This window comes from Neophocaena asiaeorientalis, unplaced genomic scaffold (genome assembly GCF_003031525.2).
Source record: "Neophocaena asiaeorientalis asiaeorientalis breed wild unplaced genomic scaffold, Neophocaena_asiaeorientalis_V1.1 scaffold294, whole genome shotgun sequence".
Taxonomy (NCBI): domain Eukaryota; kingdom Metazoa; phylum Chordata; class Mammalia; order Artiodactyla; family Phocoenidae; genus Neophocaena; species Neophocaena asiaeorientalis.
In genome coordinates this window covers 1,813,548-1,830,815 of record NW_020173945.1, presented here as the reverse complement: position 1 = coordinate 1,830,815, position 17,268 = coordinate 1,813,548, and the positions used below count along the sequence as shown (strand labels likewise).

Below are 17,268 nucleotides of genomic sequence, written 5' to 3'. Positions count from 1 at the left end.
TGTAACACACACACACACACACACACACACACACACACACACGTCCTCCAGACGCCGCGCATTTCATAACGATGTGATTATGTAACAGTTCTAGCTGTCCTTTCTTCCATCCCCAAGTGCGGGGGGCGGGTGAAGTGGGGAGAGGCTCAGAGATGTGGCTGTTAACGGATCCAGTCATTTTTTATTTAAGTCAATTTAAATAGTGTCACTGAAAGAGTACTTAAAGTTCATAATAAAAACAAAACTTTAAATTTTATGCTACTCCTTTGTAACACAGTATACAGTCACATTTTCTCAGTGATGAATTATAATTACATCTTGATGCCTCACTAGAGACTGTCCATGACATCCTGCAAAGGACTAATGAGCTGTGTGCGTGTGTGTGCGCGCGCGTGTGTGTGTGGGACAGTCTCTCTCTCACACACTCAGATACGAGAGACAGTGGTGGGTGGACCCAGCCCCGCACACAAGGCCACCTGCCTGGCCGTCTGTCATGACCGTCACGGGCGCCCTCGGGACTCCAGCCCTAACCTCAGCCTCACCTGGGCCCTCCCCAGGACGCAGCAGAACACGGCCCACCTCTGGGCCCCAGGGAATGAGAACCCTCACGCCCACCAGGATGCGGGCTTGGGGCACTCACAGGTCACACCTCATCTCTTCCTGAGCCCCCCTCCAAGCCCCCCTCCTGCAGGTAAGGAATGACCACGCCCAAGGCCAGAGCAAACACTCACCACTTTGAGCTCCGGGACGGATCGACTTAACGTCCATTCCTGGCTGTTCACAAAGGCATCTGTAAGACAGGAGGGTAAAAGGAAGTGAGATGCTGAGACTTACCGAAGTGCAAGGTCAAGATACCCCCAAGGTGCCAGTTTTCAAACGGGAAGGACACCGAAGACGGTCCAGCCCACCCCTAGCATCACTTCCACCCAGAGAAGCTGAGATGTGCCTGGTTCACACGGCTGTTCCGATTCCAATCCGTGTCCTGCCTCCTAAAATGTAACACACGCTCCAACAACTCCGAAGTCCTGCCCCAGCCCTGTAGGGCCCACCCTGCCCAGGGGTGTTAAGACCCTTCCTATCGTGAATGTGGGCAAGTGTGAGGACAAAGGAAGCTCCTGGCTTTCCTGGAAATGACCCTGTAGCCAGTGAACTTTGGGCCTTTTGGGTTTTCACTAAAATACTCACTTGCCTGAAATCCCCCCAATAAAGTTGTGGTAGGTGATGGTTGGAAAATCCAAGTGTTTACAATACGACACTATGGTTTAGAAGAAGACTTTCAAGCTGGAGTTTTGATCCTCAGAAACATATTAGACACTGAAGGTCCAGTGAGAACACCTTGGGATGTGTCAGAAAGTCAAGGGGGAGGACTTCCCCGGTGGCGCAGTGGTTAAGAATCCACCTGCCAATGCAGGGGACACGGGTTCAACCCCTGGTCCGGGAAGATCCCACATGCTGCAGAGCAACTAAGCCTGTGCATCACAACTACCGAGCCTGCGCTCTAGAGCCTGCAAGCCACAACTACTGAGCCCGTGCGCCACAACTACTGAGCCTGTGCTCTAGAGCCTGCAAGCCACAACTACTGAGCCCGTGCACCACAACTACTGAGCCTGTGCTCTAGAGCCGCGAGCTACAACTACTGAAGCCCATGCACCTAGAACCCGTGCTCCGCAACAAGAGAAGCCACCGCACTGCAACGAAGAGTAGCCCCCACTTGCTGCAACTAGGGAAAGCCCGCGCACAGCAATGAAGACCCAATACAGCCAATAAATAAATAAATAAAGTTATTAAAAAAGAGAGAGAGAGCGCTGTTGCTGTGCTTGTAACAACCCAAGGCTGGTTACGTACATTTGGATACATCCCTGTAATGAAGGCTAAGTCGCCAACAACATGTTTAAAACCCCAACGTACCAAAGTGCAGCCATCCCAAAGCTATAGGGTTGGGGGTGTGTGTGTGTGTAAAATACCCACACAAGCTTGTCCATGCTGAGAACACTTCTGGAAGGATAAAAAAACTTCACAGTTGCTGATCTAGGGTTAGGGAACCAGGTGGCCTGGGGACAAGGTAATGAAGAGATTTTCTTTTCATTGTCACCTTTTGGTACCTTCCACATTTTCTACCATCTGGCATGAAAAAAAAAATTCAATAATATAGTTTTTAATAACCTTAATAGGAAAACAAAGAGAGCAAAGTGGGAATTAAAATGAGCTCCATTCACTAATGCACGGCCGATATTTAAGCACATACCACCAAAGATGTTTATCACAAGTATTACATATTCATTATAAATTAAGCAGGGCTCCATTAAAGAAAGACGCGTATTATATAAACACTGCAACAATGTGTGCAGTGCCTTTTAACTTGCAAACATGTCTTCCCTCGAATGGAATATATTTGTTTGTGGCAACTAGCTTAATAAAATTAATGCCTGATCTACCTGACCAGATTAAGAAAATTAATGCTTGACTTAACCAGAAAAACACACCTTCAGTTTTTAAAGATTTACTTTAAAAATGTTCACCGCCTCCATCATTGCCCGGGCAGGACTGAATGCTGCCTCCCAAGAGGCTAAATGAAACGTAACAAAGATGCAGCAGAAGACGTACACACCAGATACTCCTTCACGCTAGTCCTCTATGGATCGGGACCTTTCTGTGGGCTGGACTCCCTAAGCGGGAGTTACAGGGATGACACTGCAGCCCCTCTGGAAGAGCTCATCACGGGGTGAGCAGGGTGGGGACCACGGCGACCAGACCAGCCGGCCGCTCTATTCAAGTCCCACGGTGCAGCAATCCTTAAAGGATAAACACGCGTGCATCGGGGGCACACACCCAGCAGCCTGTGCGTGTGTGCGTGTATGGCAACGCGTGTGCACGTGCACGTGTGTTCTCAGAGCAGCTAGAACCAAAAGTCACGCAAGATGTGTCTCATTTCACAAGAGGCCATTCTGCGCTCCACTCAATTCCCCCACTTGGGGTGGAATAATCTTAAGAAAACACATTCCCATGCGCTTTTGAAATGCTACTGGACTTGAATTTAGAATAAAACACAGCCAGTAAGCGCTGACTGGCTGCTTTTAGCCTGTCGGGGACATTGAAGCCCCTTTAGCTGTCGTCACTGGGGGCCAGCATGCTGGGCGTCCTCTGTAATGACCCAATAGGGTTTAGGAAAAGAAGCTGGTTAATCATTAACATGGCTCCACTTCAGGTTACATTTTATCTTTTCAATTTAAATCATAATAGTGAAAAGAAATTCTCAAAGAACACCAAGATTAGGGAACCTGAAGTAACAGGGAACTTTTATCAGGAGTGAAGAACCCAAACTATTAGCTTCTTCAGAACAGAAATCTGAAGGCAGTTGGATAAAGTAGCACTCGGGGGGAACTGTTAGGAATTTTAAGCAGAAATTCTCGGCCGAGTTATTCTGAGTTGACGACCAAAACGTAAAATTAAAGGAAAAGACACCAACCCCCCGCTGTCTCACTGGTGTGCCCACAGGTCACACGCATGGCATATTATTTTAGGGCTTAAGAAAGGGAATTCTAAGCAGTTAAATGTGGATGCCAGTAGAATTCCTTCCTGGCTTAGCCCTATATTAAGATAAAGTCCAGCGAAGCTCAGACATGAAAATGCACAGTATCCACACAACGCACACTTTTAAAATAAATTTATTTATTTTATTTTATTTTTTTTATTTTTGGCTGCGTTGGGTCTTTGTTGCTGTGCACAGTCTTTCTCTAGTTGTGGCACGCAGGCTTCTCGCTGCGGTGGCTTCTCCTGTTGTGGAGCACAGGCTCTAGGCGCACAGGCTTCAGTAGTTGCGGCACGCGGGCTCAGTAGTTGTGGCTCGCCGTCTCTAGAGCGCAGGCTCATTAATTGTGCCGCACGGGCTTAGTTGCTCCGCAGCATGTGGGATCTTCCCGGACCAGGGCGCGAACCCGTGACCCCTGCATCGGCAGGCGGACGCTCAACCACTGCGCCACCAGGGAAGCCCACAATGCACACTCAGGATGCTGAGCAAAGAGGAAGCTGCCAGACCTACACTTTCAAAGGCAAAGGTGCCTGGGGTTTGGACAATTCGTGCTGAGCCCCAAGAAAAATGAAATTCAAACCACCGGGGTCATCCATTTACGGTGTCCTCAGCAGTTTCTTTGTCTTTACGATTCTGGTGAGTGATGACGGAGCAGGCTGTGCACGTGGGGGGCGGGCATAAGGGGAATCTCTGTACCTCCCTCTCGATTTTGTTATAAACCTAAACTATTCTGAAAAAATAAGGTCTCAAAAAATGTAAACAAATATATATGCATATGTACAAATACACGCATATATATAATATACATGCACATACACACAGACACACAATGAAATAAAGTGCCGGGCCCGGACCCCACCCTGCAGTGACCAGTAAAGCGCAGGTCGCAGAAGACGGCTGAGACAGAATGTATTTACAACACCACACTGTATTTATTCCTGTCTTGGTCCTAACACTGCTGACCACGCGGGTCACTGAGTGATAAACGTGTGTACACTCAGTGCTGCTGGAGAGCCAGCTCCTGGTGCCGCCCGGCCCGGGGGAGCCCTGAGAGCGGCGGGCAGCCTGGGCAGAGGGCCGGGCTCCTGCAGATTCCAACCAGCCTCCACCCAGAGGCCGTCTTGACAAATGGAACCACACACCGTGCACCTGGACCACCAGGGTGTGGTCAGCTCTCCTTAGCATCCCGGAGACCCCCTCTTACTCCAAGCGGAGGGTGTGACTCGGGCTTTCTTAGGAAATCTGAAAGCGTGATGCAGGAGGAAAGCAGGGATTATACAAACACCAGGAGAAACCCTTCTTTGGGCCAGTTCCGCCTCCTCCAAGTAGACCTCCTTCCTCGTCCCCACTGGCTGCTGTTTGTTTCCCATGCCCACGGGCACCCCTGCACCCACATCAATCCGGTTTCGTCCTACTGAGGAGCAGGGTTGGCCCAGCTGGGCCTGCTGACCTGCAGGGTGAGGGCAAGCAGACAGCCTTCCACGGAGGGGCGCAGACAACCTGGAGCTGGAAATAAAAGCCACACGGCAGAGGAAGGAGCCTGGACCCTGCAGCGGCCCCCGATCCTGGCCGGCCTAGGGGCTCCTCACCGCACCGCATACACCCCAACACACTGGCGTGCACCCTGCTGTCCCTGAAACAGCCTGAACCCTCTTCCAGAGGACACTCACAGATCAACCCTTGACGGGGCTCAGGAAAGCATCGTAAGTGAATCCCAAAGAATCGCAAAGTCCCTTCCCGGTTCTTTTGAAGGAGACACAGTTACAAAGGACACGGGCTTATTTCAGAGAACAGCCTCTCTCCCCAGCAGCAAAGCTGCTTCTCTGAGCCACTGGAGAAAAGCAAAGATGCAGCGAGGCCTTCTTTCTGGAACCTCCCTTTCCAGGACCACCTTCAGCCCCACCCTGGCTGCTCTCAGTGACAGGAACAAGACCCCGGAACCCAAAGAATGCAAACAGCTCCTGACACCGACAGATAGGAGAACAGGCCTAAGACCATCGGGGCAGGAGCTGCAGAAACAAACAAAACACAAATCCAATGACAAAGCTACTCGGCTGTTTATTTTTATTTTCACTCCCAGGAGAACCGTCTCCTTTCCCTTGCCTGGACCTTCTCAAAATTCATCCTGACTACAAACTCCCTTCAGTCTCCGCTTGCTAAGAACACTGCGGGACCTCAGCTCTGGCCTGTTTTCAAAATTATCCACATGCAGAACCGCACATTTAACCAGGAAATGCAAGGCCCTCATTTTACTACACACACAATAGGCGCTCTCACTCCAAAGCCCTAATTGCTCCCTTTTTTAACAACCCCCTCAGACCAAAGGGAGAACAAATGGGGTGGTGGGGGGAGGGCAGGGACCTGATTCCCAGCTGCTTAATTAGCAACTTGCTGCCCATGGGGGATCACAGACAAATCACCTAATTCCTAAATGCTAGGAACACAGGTGAAGAAATGGTCCAGCGAATAGACAAAATCATAGTGAATTTTACACTGCCTAGAAAGCCCCCCGTTTTCCCCTTGGTGCTACTGTATTATTTTGTATTATTACAGCACCAACTCTTCCACTCTCTTGATTTGATGTATCAAAAGCCAAAAATTCAAGTCTTAAAACTGATAGGATTTTGCAAAGTAGCCAAAAAAAAAAAAAAAAATGAGTACTTCTTGTCCTTCAGCATTTTCCTCCAATACCTCGGAGTTTATTTAATTGCAGGGCATGAAGATGGCTACAGACTACATTAACCTCTGGGTTCCAGCAATAACCAGGAACCCCGCGTTAAGATCTACCAGGGAGATTACCCCTTCATTACGTCCATTTCCGCTGAGCCTGGACCCAGCAGTTACACTCTGACATTCAGAAAAGCATCAAAGCTGTGGTTGGACTTCCTTCTTGTGCACTTCATGTCAAAAATGAGCAACACGGGGCTTCCCTGGTGGCGCAGTGGTTGGGAGTCCGCCTGCCGATGCAGGGGACGTGGGTTCATGCCCCGGTCCGGGAAGATCCCACATGCCGCAGAGCGGCTGGGCCCGTGAGCCATGGCCGCTGAGCCTGCGCTCTGCAACGGGAGAGGCCACAGCAGTGAGAGGCCCGCGTACCGCAAAAAAAAAAAAAAATAAGAGCAACATGTGAGAATAAACAGCAATCTACTGGCATAAGAGTACACCTCGATGAAAATGATTGACTACAAAGGACAATCTTAGCAGCCTATCTGGTAGGGGGACTAAAATCCTAATAAAAAGGGATGTGTTTTATCTTCTCCTTGTATTCCTGCCCTGAACAAGAGAGTGAAAGACTTTTCAGGAGCATAGAAATCAGAATGAATAAAAAGCATACGTCTCCTTTACAAAATCAAATCAAATCTCTTTTGCGATACAGGCAAAACAATGCCATTTTTCCATCACAATGAATTTGGTCTGGAGACAAATGATTTCAGGAATTACAAACAAATGAACAAACACCTCAGAAGGAAAACTGCCCTCAGTATGCATGACTTTACCACTGTCTATGCAACGAGGATCAACCCTGCACAGGCCCCGATGAATGAAGTGCAGAGAGAAAACAGAAGAGAGAGTCTCAGCGACATTTACGACTGAGCTTGTGATACTGATGACCATCCTCTGAGCACTGCCGTGACCCAGGCTCCCTTGATGCCACAGCAGCGTGAGGACAGGCTCTCACTGCTCTGGGCTGCCCGGTGCTGCTGGAGAGGAGCGGTCCCTTGTGAACGGTCAGGCCAGTGAATCCCTCCTTCTTCACCTGCTGTGTTCCCCCCGGTACGCTCCTCACCCAATCCTGCCCCAGACTCACCAGGGACACCTGACAAATCTGGCAACAGGTGAACGTCAGCCGGGACCCATCCTATCCGAACTTCAGAGTCTGCATTGCTAACCAGCTCTCTCTGGATTTTACTCCCTCTCTTTACTCCCTCCGCTTTCCAAACTTTGCTAAGCAGATGCGGCCAATGTAAAATTCCAATGTCAGGGACTCACACCGTGGACTGTGGGAGCCCTACTTCTCCCACCTGGCCCCAGCGGTCCTAATGTCCAGGACCCCAGAGGAGCACAGGGAACTCGGCACGGGGAGCCAGAAGCCAAGGGCTGACGGTGGCCTCCACCTTCTTGGGTGACTTTCCGAGTCTCTCTGACACTGCGTTTCCTCACCGGTAGAGTGGAAGTCCTTCCCCTCCACTCGAAGAGATGATGTAACCCCTCTGCTAGCAAAGGGCCCAATCCCCACAGTGGAAGCCCTCCTACGGCCTTTGGGGGTGTGATCAAGGAGCAAAGCTGCTGGTACCCCATTGCCTGGGTCCCGCAGCCTCTGGGGTGGACACAGGCCACCTGAGTGCACCGCCTGTGTTGGGACCACAGGTGAGCCTGAAATAGCACGGGGCCCGAAAAGGCCTCATCAAGCCATCGAGCCACAAGTTATGAGCTATCGGCATTCAAAGCAAGCCATTAACTCTAAAGCAGGTAAAACCCGCTAAAAGGTACTGCCGGTTAGTTTCGATCCCAGGCCAATTTATATCACACTGATCCTCCTGGAATTGTCATTTTGTCGGTCAGAAGTGGCTGAGTAGCAATTTCATGTGGTTCACGCTATAGCACGTGAGAATGCAAGAGGAAAAAAATGTATCCATGTGGCATGATGACTCATATATAGCAGAAATTCTGCAGGGCTCTAAAAGAATCCTGAATTCACTGTCTCTCAGCAAAAAACAAAAGAATCAAAGGAACGCAACAAGGGGGCTATGGTAAACCAAGAGATCTCTCAATGGACTTGAACTGAGACCATAAAGCCCCACGTCCTGGGCCCCCATCCTGGCAGCAGGAGAACCTGGCTAAAGACCAGGGAAGGGCCAGCGTCGCTCCTGCTGAGGCCCCCCCGTCTCCACAGCTGTGTCCTTCCTCGGGGTCTTTCGCGATCGGCTCCCAGCGCCCCTCGCTAGACAAGGGCGCTCATCTTCAAGCACACTAAGCCAGCCCCCCTCTGGCTCCTGGGCTCACTCCCCAGCAGAGCTACGGGCTCATTTCTTCCTCCAAATTCTCACGCAGAAGCACAGCACATGGCCACGATTAGACCGTTACGGTCTCTCCTTCGGCCACAATCCCGTTCGGATCCAGTGGCCACGAACACAGGTTCCAAACAAACCTCCCGAAATTATATTTAAGGGTTAAAAAAAGGACCCTGAAATCGCAGGTGACTTTTTAAAAATTACATATTATCTCCAGGATTGAGATGTTTGTTTGAAACCTTAAATTTCACAAGAAGTTTTTTTTAATATTCTTTTTAGCAACAGAAAAGTGAAATAGCATTTATTTTTAAAGCATTCAGAATCCCAAAATATAAAGGGAAACAACAATGGGGAAAAGGAAGCACAGCCCCCGAGAACAGAAGCACTGGAGGAGACCAGGGCTCCCGTTGGGCCTCGTTTCCATGCTGAGACAGGAAACGCATGTCCCTAATAAAATAAGAAATCCATTTCAATGCAGCAGGGAGGAGCCACGCTGCAAACTGGTTAATACATTAATACACTGATGACTCTCAACTGGAGGGTTTAACAGAAGCTCACTGGCACAGTTTTCCATGGGGTGATTTAATTTCTTATTTGAAAATCCCTGAGTCTCTCTAAGAAATGGAATAAACCATAAACCCTTGGGATATAAGATTCGTTCCAGGCTTCCCTGGAAGTTCAAGTTGCTTTCCAGTGACCTCAAAGACCCAGAAACCAATCTCCCACCCACATGTTCCCTGAGAGCATCCAACCCCTACTCCTAACGTGCTCCCAGGGCAGGGTGACGCACGCCAGGCCACCAAGACGCCCCCAACCCCACCACCGCAGACACGACCAAGGGCTTGTGATACCAAGCATCTTCCTTCCCCTGAGCCCTGATGTGACTCGGAATCCTTCTCCACGAGACCAGCCTCTAAGGGGATCCTTTCTCTTCTGCCTAAGGAGCGCCCAAGGCAAACGATGCCTGCCCAGATGAGGCCCAGGGGACGTGCGAGCTTCTAACTTCTCAGAGGATGGCTGATTCCCTTCCCTGCGTTTCCCCCGATGGCGTTCCTACATGCTGCATAAAGCACCTTGCTCCAGAGCTCTCTGAGAACACCACTGCTATGCTGGGTGTGTGGAAAGTGGCTTGAAAGACTTGTATCTAAGGATAAGGAGAGTAGAGGGTGTGAGGATTTGAGAATGGAGAGGAAGAAAACGTTCCTTTCCTCCTTCAAGTATGAAAACTGAGGCCTCTCTGCAGAGGGGGAGCAGGGCCACCTCTAAAGGACCCTTCTGTGCAGCCCTGACAGCTCTGTGTTTCGTATTTCCTTCAGAAGGACAAGCATTTCATTAGCTGAGGCCGCTCCAGAGTGTTTTATTCATAAACAACACAGCAGTCCAAAAATCTGCACAACCTGATTCCATCTGATTTCTGTTCCACTGTCATAAACCCAGGGCGACGGTGGGTTTTGCTGCAGATGTCTTTCTAGAGCAGGCTTTGGATCCCCAAACGGGATAATCCTATGGTCCTCGCTCTGGTGAACCCAACAGACAACATGTAAGCATTTCCACGCACACAGACAACAGGCCGGTCTCCAAGCTGAAGTTAGGGGCCTTCTATCAACACCAAAGTCCCTAAAAGAACCACTCTCGGTGGAATGTGAATTGGTGCAGCCACTGTAGAGAACAGTACGGAGGTTCCTCAGAAAACTAAAAACAGCATTACCATATGACCCAGCAGTCCCATTCCTGGGCATATACCCAGACAAAACTATAATTCAAAAAGATACACGCACCCCTATGATCATAGTAGCACTAATATTTACAATAGCCAAGACAGGAAAACAATCTAAATGTCCATCAACAGATGAATGGATAAAGAAGATGTGGTGTGTATATATGTATGTGTGTGTATACACACACACACACACACACACACACACACACACACACACACACAATGGAATATTACTCAGCCATCAAAAAGAATGAAATAATGCCATTTGTAGCAATGTGGATGGGCTTAGAGATTATCATACTAAGCGAAGTACCAGTAAGTCAGAAAGAGAAAGACAAATACCATATGATATCATTTATAAGTGGAATCTAAAATATGACACAAATGAACATATCTATGAAACAGAAACAGACTCACAGACATAGAGAACAGACTGTGGTTGATGGGCGGGGGGATGGGAGTTTGGGATTAGCAGACACAAACTATTATACTATTATACATATGTGTAGGATGGATAAACAACAAGGTCCTACTGTAGAGCACAGGAAACTCTATTCAATATTCTGTGACAAACCGTATGGAAAAGAATATGAAAAAGAATATATATACCACATAGGAAATGTTCAACCTGGACTTTATGAGGACTTACAGCTGAGCCCTGGGTAAGAGCTTCTGTAAGTGGGAAGATTAACAAGAAGTTCTAAGTGATGGCTGGTGTGATTAATAATTGTGAGACAATAACACTGGCTGCCACACTAAGGTCCTGAGACAAGGACCCTCAGAACATACAGAGCCCCACCACTAAAATGCCACCTCATGGTCAAGGACACGCAGCCTCCTGGCACATCTAAGCAGCGGCAAAATGTTGTCATCTCAGACCAAAGTCAGAATCCTACATTTTTATTTATTTATTTATTTATTTTTTTTTTTTTCTTTTTGCGGTACGCGGGCCTCTCACCGTTGTGGCCTCTCCCGTTGCGGAGCACAGGCTCTGGACGCGCAGGCTCAGCGGCCAGGGCTCACGGGCCCAGCCGCTCCGCGGCATGTGGGATCTTCCCGGACCGGGGCACGAACCCGTGTCCCCTGCATCGGCAGGCGGATTCTAAACCACTGCACCACTAGGGAAGCCCCTTGAATCCTACATTTTGAAAAGATTTTAAATTGTAAACAGACTTTAAGGAGTCTTTAAAACATTTCCACACCTACAAGGAAACTGCCCAGTCTTCGAAAATGAAAATGTTTAAATAAGGACGTTTTATGAAAAGGTGTGAGCCAGAAATTGCCAGACAAAATAAAATCAGCAGGTTAAATTCAGTCATCTTTCTGAGATAGGTTACAGCTGGTTTTCTTATTGAAGTTTGAGTCAACACATGAATTAAAAGGTAATTTTTAAAAAAATATTTAATATTTATGTTGGCCGCACTGCGTCTTAGTTGCGGCACGCGGCATCTAGCTCCCTGGCCAGGGATCGAACCCGGGGCCCCTGCATTGGGAGCGCGCAGTCTTACCCACTAGGCTGCCAGGGACGTCCCAAAAGGTAATCATTACTTTGCAGCTTAGATGTTGCTGGTGGGCAACAACCACTTTATTTGTGAAAGTTAAGACAAAGCTGAAAGAAGAAAATTTTCCTGGTTAAAATAAATCCTGGGGCTTCCCTGGTGGCACAGTGGTTGGGAGTCCACCTGCCGATGCAGGGGACACGGGTTCGTGCCCCGGTCCGGGAAGATCCCACATGCTGCGGAGCGGCTGGGCCCGTGAGCCATGGCCGCTGAGCCTGCGTGTCTGGAGCCTGTGCTCCGCAACAGAAGAGGCCACAACAGTGAGAGGCCCGCGTACAGCAAAAAATAAATAAATAAATAAATAAATCCTGGAAAAAAATAGAGATGGCTTAGACATTTACAATTCATAGGCTGCACTTCGGTCAGTCCTGTGCTGGATATAACTGAGCCCGACAGTTTTAATTTCATAAAGAATTGCAAACAGTCAGTGATATTTTTTACTTCTTGGTGCAATCAATGTTTATAATAAGGGATGGCTTGGTAACAGATAACAGTGAATCCGGAAGACGACTACAGAATGAGCAGGCAGAATTATCTCTTTCCCTACTGCCCCTGAATTTTGTCTAAAAAACCTGTAAGGTTGGTGGACGAGCGGCGGCCACGTGACCAGCGGGGCCCAGGACCACACAAGCCCCGCAGCAGGGGCAAAAGGCACAGAGCCCGCTCTGCGTCGGTTACCACGGCCTGCCCATCGCCGTCAGAGGATCAGCATTCCATGCGGGGCGGCAGGCGTCACAGGGGTGTGTGGCGTGGATGTGCTCGGTCACTTCTGAGCTGCTTCACAAGGACTAACCACGTGAGACGGGAGACAGTAACCAGCACTTCTCCAGCTGGAGGTGGGAACTGCTTCCAGGAAGCAAGTCAGTTAGCCTCTTCGGGCCCCCATCCCTTCCCCTGTAAGACACGAGGGCTGCATCTGGTCCCTTTGGCCCTCACGGCCTAGAATCTTCTCTTCCAGGACCTCCTTCCACGCGGACCCACGGCGGGCTGGTGCTTAGGGCAGGCCCAGCCTCTCTCCATTTAATGGGCCTGCGCTGACCAAAAGGGAGGTTTCAGAGACCCTGGTTTCTCGACACAGGCTCATAATGGCCTTTGGCTAATATAACCCTTGACTTAACGTCGATAAAAGCAAAACAAAACAAAAAGAGCTGGGATATTTCTCTTTATAAGGTGGAAACAGGGCTCATCTTGAGTTAGCATGAATGACTTTTCCCACAAATAGGTCTGCAGCCCTTGCACAGGAAATGGGTGGTGATTTCACGGTGCCACTACCAATTCTGTGGCTGCATTACAAGATTAAAATAAATACTGCCCATTAGGTTGTAATGTCCAGCAAATCTAATCACGATCTTGGTAGAATGTCCATTGAGTCAGCTGAAAAACACGGATCGATGTCTCCTCCCTGTGGGCCCGGTCCAGGGCCTCCTGTCTGAGAGACAAGGATGCAGACTGCCGAGAGCAGAGATGAAGGCCCACCTCCATCGTCACACCTGTGTGTCCACCGTGCACTTCAGGAGCTGCACGGCTTCTGGGCCCCTCTGTCACTGACATTCAGGGTCAGTACTGGTCACGAGCAGTGGATGAAAAATTGGAAAACAGAGCAACTGTGCCAACTCTCTCTGCACCGGTCAGGGCAGTGCCCGTCGCTGTACTGCTGATCCTGGCAACCCTGCCCCGCACGCACGCACCATCTCGGCCCTCCCCTGTTCTCAGCACAGAAGAATTTCCAGTGGTTATACACAGAAAGGGATCAAAACCTGAAGTCCACAACAGAGGGGCTGGTGACGGTCACACCCGTCATCTGCATCCGGCCTGACGATGCTGACCGGCATCTGTGCAAGACCTACCTCGGTCCCCTGCTTGAGAAGCTCCTGGGGAAGACAGCCACCACCCTGCTCCTCTCCTCTGCTCCCCGGGCTGGGTGCCCAGCGGTCCCGTCACACACATGCACCCGCGGGACTCACCACCCACTCTTATCTCTCTCCCCAGCAAGGCGCCCCGCTGCACCTCACCCTGTGCCCTGATCAGCTCCAATTCACACGGAACAGGCGCGGCTGTAACGGTATGTAGGCTCGGGTGCAGACTGCACAAAATACAAAATCTGCATTTGCGTGGAAGAGCCCCAGGGCAGATGACGTGCGATATGCTGGGCACAGAGACGGGGTCACAGGACGTGTCACCTCAGCCCACAGCTGGGCACCAGGTGATTAATAAGTGAGTTCGACAGCACATAAACAACCGCAAGGAAGGCCGTCTGGAATGACAGCCGCCACTGTGAGGTTAGCTGGGTTATTATCTCTAGGAGGAAGAGGCAGGGGGATCTTTTCGCTTTTACTGATTTTGGTCCTGTTTTAATTCTTTACCATGGGCAGGTATTATCTTTGTAATGAGAAGAGGTAGTAGAGATACTTTCTTCATAAAGGACTGGTTCCTCTTTACGCTTCTAACAACCAGAGGAGCACGAGGTGAGTCACCCACGTGGTCATCAAGGTAGCACAGGAGGAAGGCTTTAAATGTCAGCCTCACTATCTAAGCATTGAACTAGGGAGAAACACAAGGAGACGGTCCCCCTTATTTCCAGACTTCTCAGTCCTCAGACTGTGACTGTCAGAGATCCTCAGGTGGTTCTGAAGTTACGAGGTCCATTCAGTACTAAAAGAATGGACATGGGCTTCCCTGGTGGCGCAGTGGTTGAGAGTCCGCCTGCTGATGCAGGGGACACGGGTTCGTGCCCCGGTCTGGGAAGATCCCACATGCCGCGGTGCAGCTGGGCCCGTGAGCCATGGCCGCTGAGCCTGCGCGTCCGGAGCCTGTGCTCCGCAACGGGAGAGGCCACAGCAGTGAGAGGCCCGCGTACCGCAAAAAACGAACAAACAAAAAAAAGAATGGACATGAAATTCTACGTGTATGTATGTATATTCATTCCCCAACTCTGGAGGGGGCTGCCCCATCACACTGTGCAAAGCCACGGCGGAAACTCATCCTGCACAGGGAGGCCTGTGTCAACGCCACACAGGTTAAACAGGGAGGAAGGAATCTGAGTCCCCACGCATCCTGGCCGTTCATCCTCTACATCTGAGCTGTGTCTGCTTTCTAATTACACACAGCCTCTCGGGAGGGAAGGAGTCCCATGTGGACACAAACAAGGCAGGTGTGCAGTGACAGCAGGACACCTCGCCAGAGGGCTGGAGAAGATGCTGAGCAAGGTGAAAGGAACAAATGCCCCTGTGAAGCCAGAAGATGCACAGAAAGGAGCTTCCAGATACCTTTATTCCTTATTCTTTACGTCACTACACTTAAAACTAAGCAGATGGTCGCCTTCTAGAATCAGACATGATTTCCTGTTACTTTCCACGAAACATTCATGATACGTTCTGCAAAATTAGTAGGCATCCAAACTGTCTTGTTTCCCAAATAGAAAAGCCATTACTTCCCAATTGCTGGGGAGCAACTCACAGGATCTACTACTACTTCATAGGAACCTAGATCATTTCTGGCAGAGACAGAATTTTCTGCGTGTGAAGAAAAGCTAAGTAAGATCAGTTCTCAGTTAACTCTTCTATTTAATCTCTACATCCTCCTATAAGAAGCAAGTACAACTGCTTCTGATGTCTTTTTTTTTTTTTTTAATTTTTGGCCGCGTTGGGTCTTTGTTGCTGCACGCGGGCTTTCTCTAGTTGCGGCAGGCGGGGGCTGCTCTTCATTGCGGTGCGCGGGCTTCTCATTGCGGTGGCTTCTCTTGCGGAGCACAGGCTCTAGGCGCGCGGGCTTCAGTAGTTGTGGCACGCGGGCTCAGTAGTTGTGGCTCGCCAGCTCTAGGGTGCAGGCTCAGCAGTTGTGGCGCACGGGCTCAGGAGTTGTGGCTCGAGGGCTCTAGAGCACAGCCTCACTAGTTGTGGCTCACGGACTCTAGACCACAGGCTCACTAGTTGTGGCGCACGGGCTTAGCTGCTCCACGGCATGTGGGATCTTCCCGGACCAGGGCTCGAACCCGTTTCCCCTGCATTGGCAGGAGGATTCTTAACCACTGCACCACCAGGGAAGTCCTCTGATGCCCTTTTAACAAGCGTTTCTGACAAAACCTTCACGGGACCGTGGAGGGCGGCAGCCCCGGGGTCTGGTCGTGGGGACTGTTGGTGGCTGACTGCCTCCTGATCCTGATACAGTGGCCAAAGAGAGCATCGTAACCCCAGCACCCAGCCCCTGGACGGCTGACCACGGACAGGTACCAGGCGTAAAGGCCTGGCCCGCTTACCTGACCTGGACAACTCTGGGAAGTGTCCCAGCTCCAAAGTCCCTGCCCTGCCCACCTCCTCAGGGTGCCCGAACCCCATGGGGGGACTGCTCTGCAGCCGGGCAGGTGACCTCCCCCACGGTGGGCGCCAAGAGCACGCAGGCCTCAGGGGATACTGACGCTGCCCGCCTCCTGGAGGCTGCTTCCCTGAGGAGCTGACCTCCAGCAAGGGCCTTACGCAACAGCAACGGCCGCAGACCGTGACGGAGTGCCCACCAGGAAGGCCCCCGGATCCCGGAGCCAGACCTGGGGAGCATTTTATGACCCTCCGCCGACCGTGCTGGGTCACAGGTGCCTCTCTGCTTGTGGTACCCCGCCAGTCCCGACCCAGCCACCCACTCCGAGGCATACCATGCACTCATCGCGGGAGCCGGGCAGCACCAAGGACCAGGGCGCGCCCTCGACCAACTCCAACCTGACCCCGCCCTCAGAAAGCCTCTGTCTAGGGCAGAAGACCAATGAGCCCACAGACAGGTCTGGAAGGCCAGCCCGTGATGCCAGCAGGATGTACAGGGACCCAGGAAAGGGACAGGGGGAGGAGGTCCGGGCAGGCAGTCAGGAAGGGGGCTCGGAGGCGCTGGCATTTAAGCCTGGGGCCTGGAGGACGGGGTACAGCCAGGGGAAGAGCAGGCGGCCGGGGGGGCAACTGAGGAAAGGGCGGGGGCGGGAGCAGGACGGAGTGCGGCTCGATCTTGGGGTGGAGGACAGAGTGCGGGTCTTCTCCTCATGGGAGTGAAGTCGCCTGGCCTCTAAGGGTGAGAAGATGATGCAGGAGTCATACTTTCTGGCTGGTGAGAGACCCGCTGGGAAGGGCTGGCGGCGAGGCCCCTCCCTCCTGCTCTCTGCGGGCCCAGGCGGTGGAGGTCTGGGAGGTCCCGGAGAGGAGCGGGGGAAGGGGAGGGAGAGGTAGCGCTCCCAGGACCGCTGAGGGACCAGATGCAGGAGGCGAAGGCCAGGTGCCCGGCTGGAGGGGCAGAGGGAAGGTGGGTGCCACGTGCTGATATGGGAGAGGCGCCAGAGGCCCAGGTGGGTGCCTGCTGGGAAGCCCCCTCCGTGTGTGGCTCTGGCTACGTAAAACATCCTCTACAGATATTCAAGATCCACTCACTGTGCGTGCTTGGGGTCTGAACTTACTCTGTTTGAGTTACATCGTC

General features: G+C 51.1%; 1 protein-coding gene across 6 annotated transcripts in view; it reads right to left on the bottom strand.

Annotated features, from left to right (window-relative positions):
• The window catches only part of AGAP1 (ArfGAP with GTPase domain, ankyrin repeat and PH domain 1), a 544,600-nt gene that overhangs the window by 360,489 nt on the left and 166,843 nt on the right, over window positions 1-17,268 (bottom strand). For all 6 annotated transcript variants that reach the window (XM_024752791.1, XM_024752792.1, XM_024752795.1 and 3 more), the window contains exon 2: window positions 732-790. In XM_024752791.1, coding sequence (XP_024608559.1) covers window positions 732-790 — 59 coding nt within the window. The remainder of the gene's footprint in view (window positions 1-731; window positions 791-17,268) is intronic.